Source organism: Apus apus, chromosome 14 (genome assembly GCF_020740795.1).
Source record: "Apus apus isolate bApuApu2 chromosome 14, bApuApu2.pri.cur, whole genome shotgun sequence".
Classification (NCBI taxonomy): Eukaryota; Metazoa; Chordata; class Aves; order Apodiformes; family Apodidae; genus Apus; species Apus apus.
This window is the reverse complement of record NC_067295.1, coordinates 8,685,576-8,705,140: the sequence shown is the minus strand read 5'-3', so window position 1 is coordinate 8,705,140 and position 19,565 is coordinate 8,685,576. Positions and strand designations below refer to the sequence as shown.

General features: G+C 36.4%; 1 protein-coding gene across 3 annotated transcripts in view; it reads right to left on the bottom strand.

The window, feature by feature from the left end:
* Window positions 1-19,565, bottom strand: part of SMG1 (SMG1 nonsense mediated mRNA decay associated PI3K related kinase) — a 65,027-nt gene that overhangs the window by 29,872 nt on the left and 15,590 nt on the right. For all 3 annotated transcript variants that reach the window (XM_051631698.1, XM_051631700.1, XM_051631699.1), the window contains 20 exons: window positions 16,595-16,731; window positions 14,287-14,345; window positions 13,338-13,551; window positions 12,407-12,532; window positions 12,238-12,310; window positions 11,390-11,487; window positions 9,676-9,849; window positions 8,366-8,590; window positions 7,574-7,675; window positions 6,881-7,150; window positions 6,201-6,331; window positions 5,298-5,459; window positions 4,717-4,835; window positions 3,902-3,989; window positions 3,717-3,818; window positions 3,152-3,292; window positions 2,655-2,854; window positions 2,187-2,383; window positions 1,330-1,497; window positions 372-526 (listed from right to left, as the gene is read on the bottom strand). In XM_051631698.1, the coding sequence (XP_051487658.1) occupies window positions 372-526; window positions 1,330-1,497; window positions 2,187-2,383; window positions 2,655-2,854; window positions 3,152-3,292; window positions 3,717-3,818; window positions 3,902-3,989; window positions 4,717-4,835; window positions 5,298-5,459; window positions 6,201-6,331; window positions 6,881-7,150; window positions 7,574-7,675; window positions 8,366-8,590; window positions 9,676-9,849; window positions 11,390-11,487; window positions 12,238-12,310; window positions 12,407-12,532; window positions 13,338-13,551; window positions 14,287-14,345; window positions 16,595-16,731 (2,941 nt within the window). The remainder of the gene's footprint in view (window positions 1-371; window positions 527-1,329; window positions 1,498-2,186; window positions 2,384-2,654; window positions 2,855-3,151; window positions 3,293-3,716; window positions 3,819-3,901; window positions 3,990-4,716; window positions 4,836-5,297; window positions 5,460-6,200; window positions 6,332-6,880; window positions 7,151-7,573; window positions 7,676-8,365; window positions 8,591-9,675; window positions 9,850-11,389; window positions 11,488-12,237; window positions 12,311-12,406; window positions 12,533-13,337; window positions 13,552-14,286; window positions 14,346-16,594; window positions 16,732-19,565) is intronic.

The following is a 19,565-nucleotide window of genomic DNA, read 5'->3' as shown; positions in this document are numbered from 1 at the left end:
CTATATTTGACTGTCACAATGAGTAAAGCTGAATATTGAGTAATATCATATATAAAGAAAGGATTGCAAACTGGGCGTAGGGCAACAATTTACACTTTAAACTTGACATTTCTGAGAAACCTCACATATTACAAAGCTGCACATTATTTTAATGTACCTTACAAAATCCAGGTAATTTAGTCAAAAACTGAAAGTTAAAATATCTAAAAATACTTGATACATTAGGTATCTCAGAAAGACACAACGGCTTTAATTGACACAGAAATCAGAGCAGTAGCTTTGATTCACACCACAATTTAAAAGTAGAACTATACATAAAAAAAAGATAAAGAGTTCAAGTTTGTAACATCCAGTTATCTGAGAAAACCTACCTCCCTTCTGCTTGTTGAGCTACAGAACTGATCCAGGAAAGACTCTTCCCAACTATAGCAGACGACCAGACAGCAATACCTTGGATAGCTTCAGGACAGTGAAGCTCACACAATGCTTCTACCAGCATCATAATTGTTACTTCCAATTCATTTCCCTAAAACCGAAACAAAAGCTTTATTTAACAAATCTCACTTAAAATAATAGCTATATACATGGTTAAATACTTGGAAATGGTAAAGTAGTATTTCACTGTAAGCATCTATAAGTGATGTGCTCTGCATATCCACCCACCACACTGCTTTTGGAAAAGCAGTGGAGCTAAGGGAAAAGTGTGTATGCTGTGAATTCAGTCTGAATGTCAAAACTAAGCAAACACTGTGTGATGGTCTATGCCCATGTAACCATTTAATAAAGAAGAGCAAAGCACTAACCATCTAGTGAGACTCCTGTGTTAACATATTTAAGCAGATCAAGTCACACACTGAAGAACCTATTCAGCTATTCGAAAAAGGTTTAACCACTTTATCCACACATCCAAGCCTGCACTTATCTGATAGTTACTTTACAGAGGAAGGATTCCCTCACAATACAGCCACCACCACTTACACCCAGAGGTAACCAAAGACAGTACCACAAACCCAGGAAGGCCTCACACTATTACATCTGAGATCTCGTAAGGTTTAAGTGGCACCTTCTGCTTAAAATGAAATCATTCAAGTCAAATTGTGAATGAACTGTAGCATTCATATACAGACAATATGTATACATTACATCCTAACTTCCAACCTACAGTACCACTTAACCTCAAAAGTCTGCCAATACAGAAGTGTGAGTTTAAAACGTTGCTTTAAATTACAGACCGGTTGATTTAATAACTCCTGATTGCTCTAGCTTAGTTCTTTTAGAATATAGTGAGAATGTTTTTGCAATAGTCAATAGGGTTTAAGAAGAGAGTACCTGAGAGAGACTATTATTAGTTTTCATTTCTGTAAGTAAATCAAAACCATGCCTGACTGTCACAGCAGGCTGGCCAGCCAGCAATCCAACTCTCATGATGGAAAGTCTGATCCGTGTGAGCCAATCTTGGCATGTTTGACGATTAGTATAAAAGAATGTCCTGATAACCTTTAAAGACAGAAAAGGTAAGTTTTACAATGTGTGAAACAAAACAGTTACATTCAGTACTACATTACAGCAATCAAAGTTGGGACAGGTTTTCTTTCTCCAGTTGAGTTTTCAATTGAGAGATGAAGAAACAGGTAAAATTCTGTATCTTTAATTTTATTAATGCAGATGGTCTGAAATCATGCATACTATGCAACTGGCCAGGCACACTGCCAAGATAGAAGTCCTGAAATGAACTGACTATAAATTATATATTACTGTCATGTCAAAGCCTGGTAATTAAACAGCTTATTTCAACAGTGAAGAATGCTTTGCAGTTAGAACTACACAAAAGGCTATGTTGTTTATAAATAATTATTGTATTCCTCAAAAAGCAATGTAAAGCTTCAAATAATTGTCTTGCTTTGTAACAGGACTGCTGACAATCTGCAAATAAGTGACTGCTACAAATCAGAGGTACTACAGACTTACTTGATTTGAACCACAAAACAAGCTGTTACTCCAGAAATAAATCCTGTTTTTACTTGTCAATAGGAATATGCCAAATTCAAAGCCAGACAGATTAAGAGTCTCAAAGTCTACTTCAGAAATTCTTCTGAAGCTCCACTGTTAAGACCTGAACAACCCGGAAAACACCCTTCATTCAATAGACTGTTCTAAGTAACTTCTACACTGTATGACAGACAAACCTTGGGTGGAGAGGTAAGGGCATTGGCACATCCTTCGTAAGCATTGTACATCAATTTTTCCAAGTTCTCTAGATACTGGAGAAGGAGAACAAGCCTAAGCTGGTTGCTACTGTGTCCTTCGTCATTGTCTGCAGTAGTCCACTGGCTAACATCTTGGTCAGGGTTTAAGGTATGGGCTGCAAGACTCCTAATAATACCTGCACATTTTACCAAAACACAGAAAAAAGTTACCAGACAGTACTTTATTTACATGTGTCAAGGGACAGCAATGCTCAAGCGAAATCTCTCAGAAGTTAACAGTAATTATGCAACTGCTCTTCTTCTATTGCATTTCTTGATGTGTCAAACATGCCAACATCTCTATCACTGAAAAATAAAGCCATTGTGCCTCTTGCCTTGAACATGAAGTTCTTAGCTGCACAATTCCACAAGAAGTACCATGAAAAGAAACTATATTTTTTATTTTACCTTCAATTGTTTGAAATGTATCTTGGGCTCTACCCAGAGGAGTTCGTAACTTCGAAAGAACAGTAAACTGAGCTGCTTCCCAAACAGCCCATTGCCAAAGGACTGCATCAGTCTTCAAGAGGTTACGAGGGATGGTTGGTTGCTCTCTCTTATCTAGTCTTTGACAGCTATAGAACAATCTTTCTAACCAATTATCCTTCCTGAAAGAAACCAACAGTATGTTAATACAAGTTCACGCGGTAACAAGTTCATACTGCGCACACTTCAGCTCCCTATTGCTCTCAAACACATCTCTCCTCAGATTATTTCCAAGCAGCAACATACATAGGCAAATATGCAAAAAGGTGCATATTGAAGATATTTACAAATACTTAGAGAAGCGTAAAAAAATTATTGAAGGTAAAGCAATGTAATTTGTAAATACAATCACAATTTTTAAACTAAACTTTACTATAAATTCAATATCCATGGATTTCAGTTTAAAAAAAAGTTCTTACCCAGTTCGATGAGAGTTTCCATACAAAATAAAACTAAGGACATCAGAGAAATCCTGTGGATGGAATGTATTACTTGGAGCTTTGCTCATGTGACTTCTTATAGCCAAAGAAATTTCTTGTATTTCTGTGTGGGTTCGGTTACTGCAGGAAGAGGGGGGAAAACATAACCCATGTTATAACATCCTTGAATAAACCAAAAAAGTTACACACGTGCACATGTATGCGCATATAACGACTAGAAACAATATATTCTTTGTCTTAATACCAAAGTGCTTCAAAAGTTTACATCTTTGACACAAACTGCAGGATGATATTGCTGAAGCTCTCATAACACGGGCCTTAAAAGTATTGATATTTGCTGCAAGAAATGCTGCACAGTTATAACATTTTTTAATTACTCTGTGTACCACCTACTGTTATGAAACCTGTAAAAAGAAGGCACAGCCAGGCACTTTATGCTTTTTAAATTAAGACAGTATGACATCCAACTGGCATTATTTTTCAAATAAATGTCATTAAAGAAACTCAACTATTCTCTACAGTGAAGTTAAACTGAACAGCTTACCTCAACACGACATCTAAAGGAATTGACTTCAGAAGTTTTCCAAAAGTTTGCCTTACACGCGCACCACTATGTACTAGCTGAACACGACACACATCAACACACCTGCATCACCAAAAGGATAAAAAGGTGGTAACATTTCCAGCAATAGCATAATTCTAAGAATATACAACATTCTGTGCAAGTACCTTTGCAAAAGGTCATCCGGGAGGGAGGAAGAGAGGGCATGGAGGCTACTGCATGCTTGGAGACAAATGTTTGCATCTTCCAGTAGGGCTGAATTAAACAGTTGAAAGAAAATAATTAAACTTGCTAGAATTAGGTAACTTATGCATTACTCTGGTTGTGGCAGAACATCTTAATACATTTTTACTGTGTATGTGGCAGGAGGAGACACAGACTTTAAGCAATACTTTGTATTTCCTTGACTGGTTTTACTTAACTGAGTAAAGGCTTAGTAGCAAAGTCATTTGTGCTACGTGTTACTTATGGGCCTGTTTTGATGGCTGATGCATTAATCCTTCTATGGTCTCCATACACTGGCATAATACACAGTATATTAAAAAAAACAAGCCCTAAGGTAACGTGAGTAACTCCTGATCTTGGGAAGTTACTTGCTAGTATTATGCTGTGAAAAGCATTTGTTATCATTATTTCTATTTCCAGGTTTTGAAAATCAAAACAATACATGACATCATGGAATGGTTCCACTGCTTTTGATCCAATAAAATGCAATCTTACAACTAAGATCTGTCACAGCACTGGCATTTTTGGTAGATCAATTTCACTATAGGAAATTATTCTTTTAAGAAAATTAAATGTTTGCATAAGCAACAAGTAGGAAACCATCTGAGAAAAATGTCAGAAGAGTGTTTGCATAATATGAACAGGAAGCACATGTAAAAGCAAAGTACAGTTACAGGTATCAGTGATATGTGACAAGGTCACTTACATACTTAGTTATGCCACACAAGAGACAGTAAGTAAAAATGTGGTATCTTACTGTTTGCTAGAAGACCTTTACAAAACTTGTGAAAAGATGGGAGAGAAAATAATGGTGCGTATGTTTCTGATTTTTTCATCAGAACAGCCACTTCCAAAGCCCATGTCATAAGTAGTTTCCTTCAAAAGATGAAAGTATTCGTCACTCTATACAGTTACAGAAAGACATGTCAATATAACTTAAACTACTTCAAATTACAGTGCAGTATTGTACAATAACTCATTTTTAAAAAAAGGTTTTGTAACATCAAAAAATGTCCCTAGTCACAGCATTTTGATAATACAGGATTGTAACTATTGTAAAATGGTGCTTTCAGTGAGCAAAAACTTCTTTTCAGTAGATAGTTCTGCTTTTAGTCTACAGATTTTCTGATGTTTTCAATTTTCCTAGTTTTCATGCACAAAAATAGGCAGCTACTTTTTCCACATGCACTGCATTATTAATGCTTAAAAAACCCCAACAATAAATACTTGACTGGTTAAATTTACCTCAAGTTTTATGCATTAAAACTATCCTGACTTCTGAATTAAGGCATCTATTGAAAAAAATTGTTTCCTGATTAATAAGAAAATTCTACGTACCTGGTATCTTGACTAAGGTTATCCTTCTTAAGCAGCAGCCCCAAAAGGTTTAGGATGATTGAGAAATGTTTTTTTGTTGCTGTGGTTACAGTACTTATAACTGCTCCATCAAACAGAGAGGGAGAGGAAGAACTGAGGCTACTGGATATGAAATGGTCATGCCTGAAAAGGCAACAAAAGAATAAAATATAAAACCACCTCAAGATTCGGGATAATTCCTTAAAGTATAGGTTGGGGGCGGGGGGGGGGGTGCCACACAGTGAGGGAACACCAACAACAAACCCAAACCAACAACAACAAAGATCAAAAAACCCAGCAGCAAAAGATACACAGTAACCACATTATGTCAAAACTCAACCAAGTATTTTGATCCCTGACCTAAAAGAACAAAGCTACAATTTTACACCAGTCCATGCAGCCCAGTAACCTGCTTTCAGCTGTGGCTGGTATCAAATGCTTAAGTGAAGCATTATCAAACCCAAGAAATGTACAGAGTAACAGTTAAAACTAGTATATTCCCTTATGTGACATTTTGTAATAATAAGGTCCAAAATGTGTTATGATTGTTGTTTACATTTCATTACCTCTCCTAGATCTCATAATAAGCAAAATAGCAAACAATCTTTCCTTATTTACTTTCAGTAGAGTTCTCCCTCAGTTATCTCTATTCAAACACAAGACTTCTAATCTGCCTTTGAATAAAGTGCCAAATTTTAAGCCAGGATATGCTTTCTTGGCTGAGATACAGACTCCCTGGAATTAATGAAAGTAAAAACTGATTAGGGAAGTTTGGGCAAAAGCTTAATTGTAACAATTTACTTGAATTCATCCTTCTGATATATTCTATTCACATCAGTCCATCCTAGTGCTTTTAAAACACTGATGAATTATTAATCTTCATACCTGGAACAGTGTGAATATAAGGTGTAGAGTACTGCATACTGGACAGCAGGAAAATGAACTGCAATGTCACCATGAACAATCATCAGATTTTTACTCAGTAGTGCAAACACAGTTGGTGAAAGGGCCCACATCTGTAAAACAATTGCAATATAAGCAAAGAACCTTAATAAATAGGATCTACTTTTAAGTATAATTTCCACTCCATTGTGTTTTTCTTCTTCTCAAGGGAAAAAATGTAATTATTTTCTGACCTTAATTGTAACTATTTTGTTTCCCCTTTTCAAACAACCTGCTAAAAACAGTTTATGTCTTTACTTGGAAAGACCTGGAAGAAGTGATTTCTCCTGGCTGATACAATACTGAGGAAACACTAAACAGCTTTTATCTGTCTTGATTTTCAAGAATTCCTACAACAATCTTAGAATAAATCCAGGAATAACACTGGTAAGATGCTCTTCCCTAGAAACTGCTTTTCATTATGCACCAACTAGAGAGACAATCCACCCATTCTATTTCCCCCTAAGCTTTAACACTGCAAGTTTTTCTATAACCTAAGTTATCAAAGGATTGCTCTCATTATATACATGTGCAGTACTGCTGAAATACATTATGGTATAATTTAAGTAAATAAATGTTTTTACACTTATTGCACAAACTTGATCTGCATACTTTTTACTCACCCCAATTAATGAGTTTTTAGCATTTCCAATAGTACTTAGAGCACTGAGGTCAAATATAACAACAAAGTTTGCATTATCCACGTTGAATATACGCTTCTTGAAAGAGTCATGCTGGATTTCAGAACAGGCCTCAGGAAGATGTAAACTATAAAGAAGACTATTTAGAGCACAGGTCATTTCTCCTAGAATCAACCTGTAGGCAGTCTCCAAGACAGGAATGTTCTTCAGGCTCAATACGGCTTGGTATACAGCATGAGCTGCTGCAACAACCTTGAGAAATAAAATTACAGTAATAACTGATTAGCATGAAATCATAGAATGTATTCTTCACCAATGCAGAATTTAAAATATGCTTATTTATCCATGAACAGCCGAATCTGATACACATACCTATCTTCAGTTTTCTGTAATTAATATATTCTGTAAGTAGTACTTAATTACTTTCTGAATGATCCACATAAAATGCTGAGCATGACAACATCAAGCAAGGACTTCTCTATCTGGTATGACAGCCAACTTAACAAATCTAAATGTCAAAATCAAGAATTAGCTACATCTGCCTTTTCAGAATCTTCATAGATATACAGTTAGATAAAAGATATATTTAAAATGAACAAAGTTTTACAGTTTAGTAAATATATTCTAGGAAAGGCATGGAGGCCATTGTAATACACCTGTAGAAGTCACTCTTACCTCTTTCTCCTTATGATAACGAAGAACAAGTAGTTTAGACTCTGGTATAAATAATTTCTCTACAAATGATGATGGTAGTTTTGTATTTATTTGTTCAACAATCTAGGGACAAAGATCACAATTATAAATATCTCTACCTGAATTTATTTTTATTAGAATAGATTAATAAAGATTAATTAAAATACTGCTTTTCTAGCTTGTATATACGCTATATCTAGAAAAGACAGCTTCCCAGAAATGCAGGTACTTTGTATTTGCTTTCCCAAAATCACATTCAGAGAATTAATTTTCAGACTTTAACCACACAACTGAGAAAGCTGCATGATTAATTTAGATCGACTTGGGTTTAAGAGTTTGTGTCCTACGCCTTAAGAACCGTGTTTTGAAGTCTTATTTCCCAGCTCATGGCATAAGTAGATAAATACACCATATTAAGCCCCAAGATGCTGAAATTCACCAGGTGGTGTTATCAACTGCAGAGGTCAGAGAATGGCATTGTCCAACAGTCAAGCCAGACCAGGGGAAAACAAAAAAACTACAATACAAACACCGAAGCTAAAACTAAACCCCACTTTATCAACAAGCCAAATCCATTAACAAGCTAGCAGCATAAGCCAAGCTAGCAGCACTAGCCTTACAGAAAAGAATACAAGCATTTAGAAGAGGAATTTCTTGCTTGTGATCAGGAAGAGCTTTAAATATTTATCTAATATGCATGCACAAAAAAGCAAGGCTGCTTAGAAAACACTACTTTCCAATGCAAAAAACACAATAATAAAAATATGTACAAACCAGTGTCAACAGATTCAGGACTGAAATGATATAATCAGTGCCACAAGTCTGACAATTTTCCATTTGATCTAATCCATATGTGATGACCATGTCACAGTGTATGGTCATACTTGGATCTAGGCTGCCAAGTAAAACCCCAACACACTCATTGGCAGCTGTAAGAACGGCTTCAGAGAAGAATACTTCATTTGCTGCAGTCACACATCTCATTACTCTGTACAGAACCTGGAAAATTAAAAACAAACCTAAATCAAGCTCCACTGTAAAGAGACAATGACCACATGCTATTTAATTGTGTTCACATCCACTTGATATCCTGTCCCATCACCTACTCAGCAGCTTGGTAAATTCTGTCAATAGAATATTCTGAATAATGCACATCATGGTACTACACTTCAGAAGAATAAGAAAAAAACACCTACAAAATTACCTGGTTTCCTACTCAGTAAAGTACCTGTAAGGACCTAGAAAACCTAAATTCATTATTCAGAATTCTGTTCAGTTCCAACTGATGTCAACAGATCACGTCAACTCCTCCTGTAAAAGACAGACTAGTTTTCTTTTCTTGAGCTTGTGTCACAAGAATCCTCTGCAGATTAAGACAAGTTACATAATTGTCTTGGCTTTAACTGGGAAATCCATACACTTATTTATCCGAGAAGTTTTATCCCTCACAGAACTCCGCAAGGCCATAAATACCAATTGTGTAGCTCATGCAGCAACAACAAGATTTTGACTGCAGGTATTTATATATTTTTTGATACCATTTACACCCTCTACAGTTCCTGTTACAGAAGGATAGCAGCTACTTAGCATATTATATAACCTTTCTTTCTGAGTTTACACTATCCTTTACTGTAGAAGAAAAGAAGTTTGTTATCATATTTGATAGATACAATTTCTGTAAAACCCTTATATTTTGTAAAATCAAACTCTTAATTTGAATTCAGTTTTTACAGCACCCGTAGCCGTCTAAATAAACAGTGTCAAACTGAGTCAAACGTTGACAAACGGTAACATTATGGTTACAAAGACATAAGCATAAGTCTAGCTGCATGCAGTTAAAATGCCTAGAAAAGTTAGTTTCTGCTATATATGACTCCTATGTGCTGCTATCACAATCTATACCTTAATATTTAATAAAATTCTTGTTAACATATTTCTTCAAGAAAATACATTTGCTTGAAGCTGAGCACACACATTCATGTAAAATTCAGAGAAGCTAAATAAACTCAGTGAATAGCATCGTTATGTTGTGATAAATCACATCAGCAACAAAAGAAAACAAAACTAAAACCTGGAATCCTTACATCAGTTACATATGCTTCTGTAATTGGTGGTCCTCTAATTGGGCTGAAGCGTTCCCCAATACTCCTCACCACAGTACTGAAAACCCGAAGAAGTGCAGCCAGTTTAGGTAGTGATACTGAAGGAGGAGGAATATCTTCATCTACCGATTCCCTAGAAGCCACATGGCTGAGGTCCTACAGCAGAGAAGTTTGATGTATCAGTATAAATAAATTTACAGTTATAATATGTGCATAAAAGACCATAATGTAAGATTGAAAATCTATTTTCCAGACATATTATAGATACAATTATCGTTCTATTTATGCTATATCTCTAACTTCACATACACATGAAGATGGGGTGTAGGCACAAAATGACAATGAACAAGTCACAAAGAGGTAATGAGATGCTGCTCACTGACACAGGGTACTCCACCTATACACTGTTAATTAAAACAGAGGCTTACGATGTTCCTGGCCCCTGGAACATGATCTTCTATACTGCTGCACTGTTAACAATAGTTGTCTGCACACTTTTACCACTGTCCCAAAAAATTCCCATCCACAAACTGGAGTCAGGATGTTTGAGTGACCATTCTCATTACACTGTTTACATGCAGCTGCCCTGACCTGGAGACCATGAGTTTACTAGCAGGCTACTCCATGCCAGCTGGCACCAGTGTCTGGGAACATTCCCAGAAGTGCTGATCTCATTAGTATAGATATAGCCTTGCTCTACCCCACTGTGAGATAAAAACACACTGGATGGAACCACCTCCTCCATGATTTAAGTTAATGCATGTTATCTTAAAACTCTTCCGTGACTAAGAATACGCACCTTGTCCAGTCCAGCAGCCAAGCTGATAAGCAGCTATTTACTGCACTGATTAATCACTTGTAACCATGTGCCTACAGCCACAGCAACACAGGTTTCTTGACACTGCCAAAGAGGTCTGAATCCTAACTCTTAAAGCTGTATCATCAGAAGCCTTGGTGGACGTATTTGTACACTAGTAAGATCAGATTATTGATTCTGCTTTGAGCAAAACAGATGACGCTAGAAGTACAAATCCACCCGTACAATCTACATGCTAACATACATAAGGCAGCATTATCTATTTATAAACATATATGCATATGAGCAAACATATATCTTAAGAAAAAGACAACACCTCCCCCCAGAACCAAACCTCTTTAACAAGTGTCAGATAAACTCTAAAGTCAAAACAAAGTATGTTAAATTAATGTACTCAGTTTCCTATCAGTTCCTGCTGCATTATTTGCTGCACAAAAAAAATCTATTGCTTTATTTGAAAAAAACAGATTTACCATTAACCTATGGCAACATTAAGAAGTCCTCTCCCCCCAACAGTCACTACTTCTAAAAAACTCTGAAGTTGGACAACTAGAGAAAATACTAAGGAAAGACTGTGAAATGTTTTGAACGCAGCTTTTTAAAAATGAAGGCATTTCTGTCTGATTTGTTGCTTTTATTTTTATTATAAGATGATATTCTCAATGACAAGGGCTGAAAGCCTGGCTAGGGTACTATTTAAGTATTTAATGAGGATTTGTGTATAACTGTCATTATACATGCCTTAAGTATGCACCACAGTTTGATCCTCTTTCTCCAAGAAAACCATGTAATTTTATTTCCTACAAATGTAACACAAGCTGTGAATTTATTAAGAAATCCACAACAGCTAACTCTGGTATATACCATAAAGTCATTTACCTCAGCATAAGCTTCCATATCTTCTAAAAACTGACCCAAGAGTGTGGTAGAAAAAGTAAGATCTGCCACCCAAAAGGGCTCCAAGCTCTGCAGCCATCCTGTGTAAAAATACCATGGCAATTAAAACAGGGAGCAAGGTAACATAGGAAAATTAAATTTTATTTGCATACTGCTGAGGTAGAAGTTGCTAAGGTAAGAGAAGGTTATCCACATGATATAGTGAATAACTCCCAAGACAACTGCTATAGCTATAGGAAGAATTTTCCCACTTTCCTAAATGCTAGTAAAGTATCTCTACCATAAAGACTCTCTAGAAGGAGACAATATATTCACAGAATAATAAAATGGTTTGGATTGGAAGGGACCTTTAAGATCATCTAGTTGCAGCCCCCCTGCATGGGCAGGGACACCTCCCACTAGACCAGGTTGCTCCAAGCCCCATTCAACCTGGCCTTGAACACTTCCAGGGATGGGGCTTCCACAACTTCACCGGGCAACCTGGGCCAGTGTCTCACCATCCTTATAGTGAAAAATTTCCTTCTTACGTGTAATCTAAATAATATTTTTTCCACAGACAATATATTAAGATCTATAAACTTATTAAAATTGTTTAAAACTTACACAAAACAATTAATGTTTAAATGAGCTGGAATAAAGCATCCCATTTTTCCAGATATAGTATAAAATGGCAAATGCAAACTCACTAAAAAATTAGGAATAAATATCTTGTTATGTAAACAGACACATTTTGACATCTTCCCTGTCAGTAAGACCAGACTTGTATAAGTAAATCCAGATATTCTGCAAGCCAGAGTGGAATACCTCAGTGACCTTTCAGCCAAACTTACCAGACACTTGTTGTGTCAATGAAGGTTTCTGAGTGTGATCTATATGCCACCCAACCAGTATGTCCACTGTGTCCTGGAAAGCAATTTTGAGAAAAAAAAAAAATTACCCAATTTGCTGCAGCAACATTTCAATGTGAGAAATAAAACACCAAGGACAAAGAAAGCTTACCCTGAAATTGGTGCTGAAAATGTGTGGGTAGCATCGGGACACCAAAAGGATGCACTTGACACATTTGCACAGTAACTCTGGTGTTTCCACATTTTCCAGAATGGACTGCAGGCTAGTCATTACAAGCTAGAAAGTAAAGCAAAGCCACTAGACATTTCCCTTTGTTAAAACAACATATGAAAATGTTACAATACTAGACAGATTAATTCAGTGCTGAACACTTTTTAGCAAATGTCTTCAATTCAAACAACAGAAGCACCTCAATACTCTTCCTGCAGGAAGGAAAAACGTAAAAAACATCACATGTACTGCATGAAAATAGTCATTTCAAGTGGGCATTTGCTTAAAGTATGGCAGACTTGGAGTTCCAGGCTTAGAGACACTGTTTACTTTAGTTCCTTAGCCACAGAAAAACTAGCTGTTCTAAGTTCCTGTTTCTCCTCCTGAAGATTTTTGGCTCTGTAAATATTAAATTGGAGCACAGATCTGGACATTGCTGTTTTACACCCAAAATAACAGACCCTAAAACCTGAACCAGGGGACCAGATTTGTCTGCAGACATCCCACTGCATCTCACATCAAATTAGAATTCAAGCTTAGAAATTGTAAATGGGAGGTAGCAAAAAGCAATCAACAGGTTGAGCTTTGCGTACCATGCCACTTGAGCTCTTTTCAGTCTAAACAAGATTATTCCTCTTGGATCTCCAATATATTCTAAAAAGTTGCACCAAACATATACCATTTTACAAAGACCTGACATTCCTTTCTAATGTAATCAGAATCAAAGAATCCAATCCAAAGTTCCCTCCCAGTTGCAATTATATTTACTTATGTCAAAGTAGCCTTATTTATTGTTCATTCTGCTTTAAAATTGCATTCAAGTATTGCATTGGAAAAATCATTAATAATCTGTTTTAACTTGTAGTCTTACCTGCATTAGGGATGAAAAGGCTTTCTTTTCTCCTACAGTCTCCAGTGCTTTGTAGGTTGCACACAAATAAAGAAGTTTAACCTCTTCTTTTGTGGATGAGCTGAATTTGCTAAAAATCCATTTAAAGATCTTCTCAGCCTCGTAGCTCAGAGAAGCACAAAGAAGGCCAAGACAGCAAGCCCCTTCCTGTCTCAGCTCTTGAAGCAACTTGCTACTGTATTTTTGGGGAGAAAAAAAATAAACATGGAATCTCCAGACATGAGAGCAGAACAAAAGAAATCATGAATACACTAAAACATTTTCTCAAGCAGAAAAACATACGCAAGAATGAAATTGCTTCTCTTCAACTTAATGGCAGCACAGATGAAGCTAAAATAAAAATTAGTAATCTGAAAAATTCTATTAAATATTATTTCTATGGAATAAATCAACTTGGATAAAATTATGCAGATAAGCTGTTCTACTTACAACACACTAAGGAAGAAAATTCTCATTATCTAAAGTCAGCTGTATGTTAACAGTGAACTAAACAGCAAAAAGCCCATACACACCTGAGCTCCCTCTACATATGTTCTTAGTTGGATGTAAATTAATTAGATCAGGTTGTCCACTTGCAAAGTAGACAACCACAGCAGTGCACAACTACACCCAGGTGACTAAACATAGCTGAGACAGACTTTATATTACCTACAACACAAAAGCTACACGTGTGCATTAGAACTCTCTTCATGTGAAGTGTACTCTAGACATTCCAACTGTATTGTTGATATGCCTTAAACCTCTCCCAGATCAATCCTGTTACTGCAGTGTCACACCCATGCAAAATTAGTGATATAATTTCTTCCAACCTTTCCTCCTTCTATTCCATTTCTATACTGAAATACAAACTTAACACTGTCATTATTTTTCCTCTTTAAAGCCTTCCAACTGCTTAGTGTTTCCAGCTTACCTTTCATTGAGTACATCGTGAATGGCAGTCAGGATATTATCCAGTTGTTTAACTAGTACCTGTAAGATACATAAAAGGCATGAGCCCAACAATAGCACAATAACTTCTGCAAACTAGGTCCTGTTTACACCCATATTATAAACACCACTGCCAATTCTGTTTGCAGACAGAATGCTATTATGCTTTCCAGGGCCACTGTAGGCTAGCATGAACTATATTAAGCAATACTGCAATATTATCCTACATGTTATATTTCATATTTAGAGTAGCCATGAAAATACACTGGCAGCCTGCTATCAAGGTTTGTTCTAAGTTTAGTACTTGATGATAACATTACATCACAAATGTAGGACTCAGCATACAGCTCATCAGTAACATCTACTGAAAAGACCTAGTGTCCTCTACTAATCATCAATTGTATCAGCACAGTATTTAATTGATCAGATAACACAATCTGAACTATTAAAATTTCTCCCTAGGCAATCCTGACTTTCATAGAAACAGTACTATTTGGGAGTTGAAACATTATCAATGAACTAGTGCTTCACAGTACACAAACAGGAATACTCATTTTCCTAATATGAACTGAAAAAAACACACCTTAGTGAGCTGAGTTGCAAAATAATGCACTAGCTGCAATTACATAAGGAATTAACAAGTTTTCTTGACAAGTTAATGAAAAGGTTTGTTCTCTTCAGAAATACATTAATGTTTAACACAGTGGAAGTTATCTAGTTTTCGTTGTTAAGTTTTTAGTAGCATCACTCTGGAGAGTGAGGAGGGCACAAAGAGGTCCACGTTGGGCCCCTCCGAACTCATAGACATTCAAAAGTGTGCCTGGTATCTGCAAAAGAGGCTACAAAAGGACAGGAGAAGGCAATTATACAATTTAGAAGCTGAAGCATGACACCATTACATGACAATGCCACTGCCTAGTGACTTTTGATACATTATTTTGTTGAACATGCTTACATTTCAGCCCTGAGAATGAAAGGAATTCTGTTAAAATATACTTAGTAGTGTCAAGAACTTCAGGAGCTACTGCTAACTTAAACACTATCTGTTACAAAGTTTAAGGCCTGACATTGTGGGAACCACTTGATCACTGATTATGTTCTCATTAGTTTATTCCTCAGTGACAAACTTTTCATGTTCTGACAACTAACAAGAACAGAGTTTGTAACCACTGAGTGAGATACTAAAGAGGCAATTCCAATATGATCTGAGATACCAATAAATCTAAATAAAATGCAGTTACAAAAACACTGGGGGAAAAATGCAGTGAAAATAATAGAATTAAAAAAAACAACCACAGAATAATTGTATAAAGCATTTACTTCTCAAACCCTTGTATTAACAAGGATTTTGTTTCAGATGAAAGCTGAAGTAGTCTGCTTATACCTAGGTGCACAGAATAGAAAAGGAATAGAAAAGAGCATGTTTACCACTGGCTAATTAATATGTAATGAGAGAATAAGCCAAATTCTTACAAGTATGGATAGACACATAACCCACAACTGAAACATCACAGAACTGCCTGTAAATGAGTGGCAGGGTAGTAAACCATCACTTCCTGTTTTTTCAACACATGGAGTACCCTAAGCTCTCCTAAGCAGTGGGGGAGATGTGTCAGTCAAAATACTCTTAACATTTCCCTTCAAAATAAGTAATACTAAAACCATATACCCACAGTGGGATACTTCCTCTCCCACTGCCAAATCCTTAAGAAACACTTCAGGATACTACAGTTCAACAACTCATTAAAAAGAACCCATAGATGTAATGAAAACAAAGAACCCATAGATCTAATGAAAACCAAGACTTCTCTTTCCATGAAAGGGAATTCACACACAAAGGTGTTTAGCTAGAAAGCAGAGTAACTCTTAAGATGAGCTATTCACAAGACTACATAAATATCTGCATACTTGTAATTTACAACATAGAAACAGTTCTTGCACAAGACAACACCACATTTTACTTCCTTTTTTCCTCGGTTTCCTTGCTGAAGGATCCAAAGGACTAAGACCAGTCAGAAAACCCCAAATGCATGCCATATTTATTCCTACAGCTCATGCATTCAGTAGTTTGCTTCAAGGCAACACATCATAAGTAATCAAACAACAACAACAAAAAACTTCCTAAACACCAGAAGGACAGGCAATCCAGGAATACTGTCCTTTCTTGCAGAAAGAAATTCCTTGAATATGATGCTCCTTGCAGACATATCCCCAAACTTGTATTTTTTTAAAAGACAATTGTATACAACAAAAAATACTCCAGTACTACGGAAAAGTAAAAAATGACTAACCAGTTTGTTTTCTGGTTGCTGAATGAATTCTTTCAATTGCTTTACAGTAGCCAGTCTTCGGTCTCTGTCGTCTTCCCGAGTAATCCTCCGAAGAAGATTTGACAGTCGAGACTCGTCAGAATAAGACAACGATCGCTCTGAAAAGAGGCAGTTATTTCTTTTCTCTACAGCATTCGATCAATAACATCTGCATGGTCTGAAATGTGTATCTGTACACTCAATAGGTTGTAACAGTAATTTCAAAAAAAAACAGTTAAAAAAAGAAATTCTGATTAATTTTAAAGCTTGTATGAGGAAAATTAAATTTAAAAATTAATTTAGCTACCAAAACATTTCATCTCTTCCAGTGGACAGATCAGTACCTTGGTAGAACTCACACAGAACTCAGTAGAACTGTTTTACTTCTACATAAAAACCTGGATTTAGTTGCTTTCTACATAAATGGAACTAAAAAGATGTGTGTGGTAACACTAAAGCAGACTTCTGATTGAATACATAAACAAAAACAATTCAACAAATAACATTTTAGGAAAACATTGTGGAAAAAAGAAGCTGCTGCTTGATGCAAAGAACAAGATTTAAGCTCAAGCAACTACCAAGGAACGAGATGTTCACCATTTTGTCAGAAGAAGAAAGACCAGCAGTAGACCTCTTAGCTAGCAGGGTTCTGCATTGAAAAGGAAAACAGATCTACTATTCCTCTATTGAGGAAAAAAAGTACCCACCGTGCAGAGGCCACTGATTTAAGTGGATCATAACACAGGAGAATTAGCATCTTCCTAGGAAAACATTTAATTGATCAATAGCACTATTGATACCAGTGAAAGTCATAATACCTGTTTACCTGATTTAGGTACCTGATTTAGGTACCAATCACAATTAATTCAAGTGAATAATTCAATTTCCTCATTTGCAAAAAAGTAAACATTTTCTTTTGGAAAAAAAAAACACTACTCGTGGCTCCAGGTCGTTGTGTTCTACACCCACTAACCACTCTAACAATACAAAAATAACTCGCTTTCCAGCAAAAATGGAGCTTCTCTCCAAGAGCTCCCTCTGCAAAGATTCCCCTACAGACCAGAACCTTGCCGGGGCCTCTTTCGTGTGCTTGCATACTACAGAATCCTATGAACCCTCCACACACCAGTAACTTTTACAGGTCATGACATCACATACAGGACAGCATGTCTTCTGTGTTATGGTCATGAAGAATATTCTCAATCTTATTTTCATTACTTTAGAAAACAGCACAAATAAAATAGGCTTTGATAATCTGTTTCTTGTCATGCATCAGTTTAAGCAATTAATTTTGAAGACACCTGACACTCTGAAGGATTAGGCAGGCTTAGCAAACATTAAAATAGCAATAAGTCTGAAGGATCAAATCTATGTTTTGTTCCTAGCTAGAACAGCTACACAAGACATGTTGAGATGTTATCTGACACACATGAAGAGCACTTCTTTTAAGATGTTGCTGATTTTACAGAAGACTAAGGCATAGATATCCATTTAGGAAGAATTAAGTTTATTTTCCCTTGCTTCATCTGGAAACCAGTCTTCAGTAGACAATGAAAAACCATGTCTGGTGAGAAACATACAAGGAACCAGAAGCAGCAAAGACACCTTCTGAACCAGTTTCTGAGCTCTTCCTCAGTGATGGTGCCAGACTAATAACTACAGTCCCTGCTAGATGATCACTTGCATCTCAAGATCTCCTTGTATTTCTGCCCAGAGTTGAGCTAGCAGCTGTAGTCCAAGGCTTGCGTGCCAACAGTCAACGCATAGCCAAGCTTCAAAAAGATGGACCTAGTGCAGTTACCCACCCAAAACATTTGATCAGCCCTGAAGAAGAAAGAAAAGCACCACTAGGAAGGACGTAGCCTGCCCAGGGTGTACAATACCTACCACTGTCTTTAAAACCTGGACAATATAGTACAAGGTCACCAGACCAGGGAAAAAAATATTTTGTGATCGTCCAAATGGAATAGCTTGGAAATAAAACACATGCAAACACAAAAGTTCTTTTAAAGCTTGGTTGCAATGGAAATTACCACAGACTGCAGCACACAAAATGAAAAGTCCAAGTGCTATTAATGAATAATTCCATGTGAAAACTCTTCTACTGGGAAAGTACTGAAAGTACCTTGAAAGCTTAAGCTGACCTATAGTCCTTTCCAAGGTAACAGATGTGCCTGATATGAAAGCAAAAAGCATATTCTATACAGCATCCCTACAGCTGCACTTCTCTACCAAGCACAAGGGAAGCTACACCAGCACAGCCAGCCTAGGTCACCAGATACTGCTCTTGAAGGGAAAACCAGGATACAGTGGTTTGGAAAAGACTGAAAGTTCTTACTTAATAACTTTTAATAAAGGTATTCTAGATCTTTGCAAGGCAGCTAAAAATGTCCCTCCTCTTGGTCCTAAAAATGTTGGTTGACTCTTCAGTTTTAGATGAAAAGTCAACAGTAAAGTATAAGACTTGAATTAATTAAATCCACATCTTGCAACTTTTCAGTTGTCTTCACTGCACTCACCTTTGTTTGTAATCTTCTAATGGAAAACGTAGTTATTTTGAAATATGATTGTGCTGATCTACATACAAAAAGTCCCAAAGGCAAAACTGTACAAATAAAACTACCACCACCAAGGTTACTGGTATGAGACACACATTTAACTGCTGCTAGAACAAGATGTACTGTTCAAAACTCTGTACTAAAAGCAGCTTTGTTTTTATTCAGTGAATATCTCACGAACATTGGCATTACTCCCTAAGACAGTGTTAGCTGTCTGTTGAGCCATAATCATAACCTAAAAATAATAAACTAGCCAAGAGCATGATTGAAGCTATACTAATCAAAGCACTAGTTAATGAACACCTGCATGACTTCCAATTTGTGCAAAATCAGCAAGGTCTCAGCCACATGCTAACTCATTCACAGAAGACAGTTACTTTAAAAATTGCTTAATG